Source organism: Nesoenas mayeri (genome assembly GCF_963082525.1).
Source record: "Nesoenas mayeri genome assembly, chromosome: 1".
NCBI lineage: Eukaryota > Metazoa > Chordata > Aves > Columbiformes > Columbidae > Nesoenas > Nesoenas mayeri.
In genome coordinates this window covers 130,193,670-130,202,403 of record NC_137541.1, presented here as the reverse complement: position 1 = coordinate 130,202,403, position 8,734 = coordinate 130,193,670, and the positions used below count along the sequence as shown (strand labels likewise).

The 8,734-nt window shown below is 41.6% G+C and overlaps 1 protein-coding gene across 1 annotated transcript; it reads left to right on the top strand.

Moving 5' to 3' along the window:
- Nucleotides 1-1,933: 1,933 nt before the first annotated feature.
- PDZK1 (PDZ domain containing 1) lies at nucleotides 1,934-8,679 on the top strand (the record flags this gene model as incomplete). Its single annotated transcript, XM_080363651.1, has 8 exons — nucleotides 1,934-2,143; nucleotides 2,449-2,698; nucleotides 3,757-3,893; nucleotides 5,193-5,388; nucleotides 5,645-5,841; nucleotides 6,322-6,516; nucleotides 7,319-7,618; nucleotides 8,605-8,679. The coding sequence occupies 8 exons, from the start codon at nucleotides 1,934-1,936 to the stop codon at nucleotides 8,677-8,679; spliced, it is 1,560 nt and encodes a 519-aa protein (XP_080219777.1).
- Nucleotides 8,680-8,734: the final 55 nt, after the last annotated feature.

The window sequence follows — 8,734 nt, the reverse complement described above, 5'->3', positions numbered from 1 at the left end:
GGCAGTATTAAACTACCTCAGCTGGAAGCGATTACCTGATGGCACATTCACATTGTCAGTAGGTTTGTTCTTGAATATCCTACACTTTTGTCAGACCTCACAATACCTCCATTCATATCATACTCAAGTCTCACATATAATTATATACCGAAGTGAAATAGCTCTGTTGGCTCCTCTTCATAGCAGAATCAGTGTTTAACTAGGATTCAGAGGCAGAAGAAAAAATGGACTTTGACTCTATCGGTAACTTTTAAAGGATACAGAAATAAAGCAAGTGTAACATTTTGTTGAAAACTGGGATGCAGAGATATCAAACCCAGCTAGAAGAAAAGCAGCTTTGTAAGTGGAGACAAGGATCCCCCTAGTGCCTTTGTAGTCCTTGCTTTCCAATCTCCAATACAAACCCTCCACTCATTAACACTCCAGTTACAATGTCTTTTCCTGAAACTTAATTTTGTTTAGCTAAACTACATGACAACAGAAAAACCCTGTTAGGATAATGAGGTCCTTCCTTGATCCTACCTGCTCCTAAGTCCATCTGCACAGGTTGCCCAGAGAAGTTGTAGAGTGTCCATCCTTGGAGATGTCCAAAAGTCTGAGAGAGCTGGGACTGCTCAGCCTGTAGAAGCGAAGGCGCAGCAGAAACTTAGCAATGTATAAAAATATCTGAAGGGAGGGTGCAAAGAAGATGGAACCAGACTCCTTTTGAGTGGTGCCCAGTGACAGGACAAGAGGCAATGTGCACAAACCGAAACACAGGAAACTCCATCTGTATATAAGGGCATAAGGACACTTTTTTTTTTTTTACCATGAGAGTGACTGGGCACTGACACAGATTGACCAGAGAGGTAATGGAGCCTCCCTCCTTGGAGACTGTGGCAGAATGCAAAGCCCCCTCTCTCCCCCTCCCTCCTTCAGTAGGCGCCAGTGAGCCGCTGGGCACCTGCGGCCAGTGTGGGGGATGTTTGGAGGCTTCAGGGGCACCCACAGCCAGTGTGGGGGTGCAGAGAAGCCTACAGTCAGATCTGATCAGCCAATAAAAACGAGATTCTCGTTGAGACTTCGTCCATTGTCGTGGGTCTCTCGGAGACTGAGAGCCCCGCTCCCCAAGACTGAGACTCCGCTTGCCGTGCCGCCACGTGTATCTCTTTAAAATAATCCCGCACCGTGTTCAGGCAAGCATGTATTCGTCTTGGACTCAGGGCTGGCTCCAGCATTGTTTTGAGTGAAGCCACGTGCATGCACTCTGTGGACCGCCTGCTGTATTAGTTGCTGCCCCTTAATAATTTTCCTCAACTGATACCCGAACCTTTATTTAAGTCACTTTGGAGTGCTAAAACCCTGTTTCTCACTGGTTTAATAAAAGTTGTTTTGACCCTGTTGTCCCTTAAACTAACCTCGGGGTGCCTCCATGACAGAGATACTCAAATGCCATCTGGACGTGTTCCTGGGGAACTGGCTCTAGGCGGCCCTGCTTGAGCTGGGAGGTTGGACCACATGACCTCCAGAGGTCCCTTCCAACCTTGACCATTCTGTAATTCTGTGAAATCCCATTTTGTCACATAACTTCCCTATAGTGTTCCAGTATTCTTGTGCTGCCATTATTTTTCTTCTGTAAGACTTAATTTTGGTATTAAATCCTCACCTCAATCTTCACTATGTTACCATAGGCAGACATTTTTTTTTTTTTCTTCCAGTTTTGCATCTTGCTTAACTTGATTAGACAAGAAAAGCAAGGAGGGGGAGGGAAAAGGGATTCTTTTCTTCTCCCTAGCCTTGTTAATTTGCTTTGCACAGGTGGATTTCCTGGAAAACAAAAACCCCAAGAATTCTGAAGCAAACTGTCTCAATATATTATATATTTAGAGAGAATATATTTAGGGAAGCTTACTGTTTTTACTCACACATAGCTTTTCCATCCTGTCTGGCAGAGATGACTTCTCTTCTCCAACCCCGAGAGTGTAAAGTGACCAAAAAACCCAAAAAGAGCTATGGATTCTACCTGCGTATTGAGAAAGACACAGCAGGGCATCTCATCTGGAACGTGGAAAAGAACAGTCCAGCTGAAAAGGCTGGCTTGAAGGATGGAGACAGAGTCCTCAGGGTTAATGGTGTGTTTGTAGACAAGGAGGAACATGCACAGGTACATCTCTGTTTAGCCTGGGATCCACAGCACTCCTGAATTACCCAGACCCACTGCCACTACATGAAGCTTTCTCTTCCAGTTTTTACAGCGTCTTCGGCTAGGAAATCCAAGAACTGAGTCAACTGCTCAGAGTATCTCCCTGCATCATTCATTACTCACCATGGTGATGAGATGCCTTTGAGGTGCCTCCATAGTACATAAGATGAGGGATGACAAAATGAGTAGACAGTGCAACCCTTCCTGGGGAGACCTGTTAGGCCAGTCACTAGCACTTGCTTGCCATTTTACCTTGTCCACTACAGGTGGTGGAGATTGTCAAAAACAGCGGAAATTCTGTTGTACTTCTTGTTCTGGATGGCGCATCCTATCAAAAGGCAGAAGAGGAGGGAGTGAACTTGGAAGAGGTGGGTCAAAAGGTGTCAACAGGACAGCAGGAGCAGCAGTCCCCAGCGACCATGGCCAATGGAACAATCACTGCAGTTCCACAACCACGGCTGTGCTACCTAGTGAAGGAGGAGAAAGGCTATGGCTTCTCCTTGAAAACCACAGAAGGTGAGAGCTTGGGAGAAGAAATGGGGGGAAGGGGGGGGTGGGTGGAGTATATATATATATATATATATATATGTGTGTGTGTGTGTGTGTGTGCGTGTGTGACAGCAGGACAGCTGGTACAGAGGCAACCACAGTTGGAGGCCAACAGGGACACACAAAATGCTCTTGCTAATAGAAAGAAACTGAGAAGTAGGAAGATGAGTTCAGGTCCATCTCTAGTCCACTTCTGCACAGCAGAAGTGCATATTTTTCTGAGGACCACATTGCTATGGGGTGGACAAAAGATTTTATACACACACACAAATATATATATATATATATATATATATATATAAAAGAATAAACTATTTTCTGCTTGTTGTTTAAGCCCGCTTACCAAAACTAAATTTGCAGTCCCTGATCAAATGCCAGATATACACTCAAGTTGCTACATTAACTCCCGTTCCATTCCTCCAAATCACTTCAGGAATCAGCACACAAGGCTCTAGACAGCTGCAATAAACACTTTTCCTGATTTTTTAAAGTTATTTCATTTAGAAAGTAAGGGACTTGGAACTTCTTCCACATGCACCGTTCTTCCAAGGCCAGTGAACAGAATAGGGAAGTCTTCTGGAAAGCATCACCTCTAAAGAGGGTATTTTGAAATGCAATGTAACTGAAAGATCAAACATGGAAGCCTTCCAAACACAGGAAATTATGAAGTGTATAGAACAACAAAAAGAGCAGCTCCTCATTTCACATTGGAGGGGGAAGGAAGGCAGGAAAAAGAAACCCTTTCAGCTATCTTAATCATCCTATTTGGCACTCTTGGTAGAGAAATAAAGGATTGTTTGAGTTGCAGATAGGAACAAATGCCTCCCTCCCCCATGGAAGTGATTTTTCCAGGAGAGAACAAGAGATAGTTATGTACCTGTGTGGAAGTTTTGTGGTGCCACTGTAATCAGCATGTAAGCATAGACCAAGAATCTCTAAGGACATCAGTGCTAAGTTTCCTTAACCATTAAATTCAGGCATATTTCAGTGACTTACCCTGCATAATGAGTTTTCATTTATTTTAGGACAGAAGGGGTTGTTCATAGTAGAGCTTTCATCACAAGGAGCAGCTGCAAAGGCTGGTGTCCAAAATAATGATCGCCTGATTGAAATCAATGGAAAAAATGTGGAAAATGACACACATGAGGAAGTGGTGGAAAAGGTACTTGTTTGTATACTGATTCATCTTCTGTTCTGGCCCACTTTAAACAGCAACCTATCAGGGTTACTGAGGAGGCAGGTCTGACCCATTTGAATGCTTCACAGTGCATCTTGGAAGCTGCTGTTTATCATCAACATGGCAGAGCACCTCTCTGCTTCAGCTCTGTTGTCAAGCAGCCTCTTGAACTGACTCTGAATGAATACTGCCATCAAGACAGGCCAAAGAATTTTAAATAACAGAAATACACTGCTGCCAGGAACCCTATTAAATAAATCATGCTCTGTTCCTAGAAGTCCTGGGAATACTCCTAATGGTAAGAGGGCAAGTCATCAAATGTGGTTTTCAGGGCAGGAAGAGGGTGAATTCTCTGATGGTAAAGTTAGCATAGAAGAGGAAAAATTCATTATTTTAGACAGTAGTTCCCTTCTCCTGTTAAAAAGTCCAAAACTAATTAAAATCACTATGCAAGTATTTTCACTACCTGGCCTCAGCTGCAAAAGAACATCACTAATGAGGCTTCCAGCTTTCCCCTATTGGCACTACTAAAAGGCAGCTGGAACTGAAGAGATTTCAGAGACCCATGAGACACGCAGTACGTGTTCCAGCTTTCCAGCATCACAATTCAGGGCACGCTACTGACTATGCAACCATGCGCAACCTGTGTGTTGCTGAACTGCAATAACATCAGCAACAGGATGACATTGGTTAAGATGAATAAAGAGGCCACCCATTACACTAGAAAAGAATAAGAGAAAGATGGATTTGGAGAGGTTGAACCGATAAAAAAAAACCCACCCAAAAACCTCGCAATTGGTAATACAGGGAGATGGCGGAGGACCAACAGTGACATAAACTTGACTCTTGTCCCTGTTATCTAAAATAGTGGTATAGCTGGCATGACATGTCTATATTCTAGAGTTCCACATCTAGGTAAGCCAAGCACTATGTACTGAGGCTCACTGGATTCTACCAGCACTGTGTGTCACCCTTCATGGCACTCTACTGCTAATTCCCTAGAGGTCAAGAACACAGTATGAAACACAGAAAGTTTCCTCATACATATGCTGTATCTTATGCGACCAAGATCTTGTCATGGCCCAAATTTCTGAAAAAACAAAACAAAAACCACCACACACACACACACACAAAAAAAAAAAAAAAAAAACCAAACCAAACAAAACACACACAAAACCCCAAAATAAACACAACACACAACACAGATAGCTACTTCCAAAGTATCTACAACTCCCATACGCTGTTGAAAGGGTGACATCTAAGACTCTACTTGTACTATTGCAGATAAAGAAGTCTGAAAATCATGTTATGTTTCTACTTTCAAATGAAGAAACAGACCGCTATTACACAAGCCAGAAGATGGTACTGAGCAAAGAGAGCGCCGACCTGAGATTGCTTCCCCTCAAACCACGACTTATTGACATTCAGAAAGGAGAAAATGGTTATGGCTTTTATCTACGGATGATAAAAAATACTGGTGGTAAGAACCAAGTTAACACACAGACCATGATAGTCATTGCACAGTTTCTTCCTGGACAGGGTTTGCAGACCTCATTCTCTTTGGCCTCCTATGGGCCATCTAGGAGAAGTCCTCCTGTTGCAAACAGGGCTCCATCAAGGAAATGGTCTCAGCCTGAAGTACCATTCTGACAATTACCCTTTGCCATGCATTTTAATGTCTTTAAACTTACCAAGCATACACCTTCACATCAATATTTTTTCCCTTCTGATCCTAGATCATACAATCAAGGATGTTGATTCTGGGAGCCCAGCAGCCAAGGCAGGTCTCAAAGACAATGATATCTTAGTGGCTGTCAATGGTGAGCAAGTGGATGGTCTGGATCATGAAAGCGTGGTGGGAAAAATTCAGCAGTTTGAGGCAAAAACCACACTGTTGGTAGTGGATAAGGAGACTGACTCCATGTATAAACTGGTAAGATAATGAAAATTGCTGTTAAGAATTGATATGTTATCATTATGAAGAGACATATGACACAGTCAGTCTGCTGTGACAGACTTCTTCAACTTGTGCAAAATGTCTATAATACCCATATTTCAGCAGCTCTCCTTGCACTTGCACAGCAAATCACTAAACATCCAAATTTTTGGCCTCTTCCAGCTTTTTATAGGCACTAGTAGAACAATTCTAAATTTAAACACACCACAAGAAAGGATAGAAGACAGCAAATTCAGAGCTACATGGCTGTGTAAGCATCTATGAATAACAAAATTCCCTTCTCACACAGACCAACACTGTAGTTTCCCACTCAGCCAGAAATTAATAGTAAAGAGTTCTTCACTGTAGCTCCAAGTCATTAAAAAGGTTTCAAAATATGCTGAGCATGAAAGCCCAATACAGATTTCACAACAGAAGATTTTACATTAACAAACTTCTACTCGTCACTTTTTTCAGGCTCAAATTTCCCCCTATTCGTACTACTACAAAGAACAAGATCCAACTCCAGCTAACACGCAAGAAAGAGTGGAGTTGCACACTGAGCAGCAAGTGAACCACAAGCCAAGAATCTGCAAGATGGTGAAAGGGCCTAGTGGATTTGGCTTCAGTTTAAACATGATCAAGAACAAGCCTGGACTGTTCATCAGTGAGGTACTAATGTAGAATGAGGAACAATGAAAAGCTCAAATAGTGTGCTGGACAGCCTCCTAGATTCCGTTCTGCAAGTACATTCAAGAAAATCCACAAAAGACAAGTCTCTTCTCCAGTGGTCTCAGATAAGGGCTGTGATTGTTCAAACCAGACTGACATTGTCAGACCAAGATTAAAAATAAGCACCTCATTCTTTTAGAAATCTAGAGAGAAGGGGAATCCAGCTTTTGCATCATTTTAGTTTTATTCATGAGGCTAGCATGCTAAAATTCGTATTTTAAACATATATGGGTTGGAGTTTTTTTGGTGTAGAACATCCTAAATGTAAGAGAGACACCTTCACCCCATTCTACCCCCCTTCTCTGAATTCCACAGCTGGCAAAAGTCAAACCTCTACTGTTTCAAATTCCGTCTGTGCCTTTATCTTTCTTCAGGAGAGGCTCCACTCATTACTAAGAAATCTGTGAAATGTGGTAAAGTTAACTTTAAAGTTAATAGGCAGGAACACCCAAATAATAAGAAAATTTGTTTTCTACCTGTCTTCATGATTCTACCATGCCACATTTCTATGTCTATCAAAATCAAGATGCATCTTAAATTAGACACAGATGGGTTCCATGTTTATCGTGTCTATGCCTATTGCCACTCCCAGTTCTTTTCTGCCCCACAAATCTCTTTTCCTCATGCTTATTTTGCTTTCTTGTAAGGGAAGCTGTAACACAGTAGCCTAGCTAACCAATCAGTTGTTAATGCATCTTTCCAAGTTTTAGGCTAATATCACAAGTTGAACTTGCCTTTGCAGGTACAAAAGCACGGGCCAGCTGACACAGCAGGTGTAGAAAACAACGACTATTTGGTGGAAGTGAATGGGGTGCGTGTGATCGATGAATCCTATGACAAAGTTGTGGCAAGAATCCATGAGAGTGGTGACAGGCTTATGTTACTAGTGTGCAGCAAAGACGCTTACAAACACTTCCAGGGCCAGAACATTCCCATCACAGCCTCCATGGCAGATCCAGTCCATGACACTTCTGAACCTCCTGCTTATACGGACAACCACTCATCAGAGCAAGAGAGAAACTCACCTGAACCAAGGGAAAGGGTGAGTAAAACTGTGTTAAGTAGATGTTGAGGGATTGTCTAGGGGACAGGAATTTTTTTCTACTAGTACATATACCTGAGCTAGGATTTTTGAGTCTGAATTTTTACAACTCAGTCTAGGTTGTCAAAAGGGAAACCGTGGACAGATTGCAATAAACAACTCTTCCTTTTCCCAGACATAATACAGACAAGTATCTTTAATGCGAGGCTGAATCATGGAAAGGATGGACATACAAGAGATTTTATGGAATAAGATAATCCAAATACAATAATCCTTAATGAAGATGGGAAACAGGCAATACAATCCTGAAAGTGCAGGAGAAAAAGTGCTTAAATACACAAAAAAGCATAAAGCACTTTTGAGAAAATCAGGTGAAATATTTCAAAATAGATCATTTTGTAGAAGGCAGAGTAGTTGATACATTATGATGTTTTCTAGAAACTGTGCCTGTTTGAAGTTATTTTATTCACTTTATGCCATCAGAAAGAATCTAAAGAACGACCAAAGTCAGAAATGTAGAAATTTCTTTGTGAAACAGTCACTTAGAAACCTCTGCGTGGTCAGCCTGAAATATTTAAATGCTTCTTTTCTGATCATGCAAAAGAGACAGGCAAGGAAGAGTGAGACCAATAATCTCTCCTTTCATTTTTCATTAGCCTTGTCTGCAAATGTTCAGCTACAAGTTTTTTTTCAAAAGTTTCTTAGTAACAAAGCTGTGTTTTACAGATCTGAACTATGCACCTGAAGTGCAAATTCAGCAGGTTTGGGAATTAAAAAATAGGAAACATCTACTGAATAAATTTATCTCTAAATGTGCTTAACCGAAAAGCACTTCCACAACAAAAATCAAGTTTTTGGCTCATTCCGCTATCCAAACAAGTACATGATTAGTGTAGATGAAAGTAGGAGTCCTTCATAAAACTGCAGGCTATCAAGCATGTTTACAAACTAAAAATAATTAGAACGTATTTGTTACTCCTCTGCAGGCAAGCTCATCCTCCTCTTCACAATCAGCTGCCTCTACAAGAGCAGACAGTGACAACGATGACACAAAGTTGTGAGGAGAAAAACTACACTAAGAATGAAAAAGAAACCTTCCAAATGCACTTTCTTCAA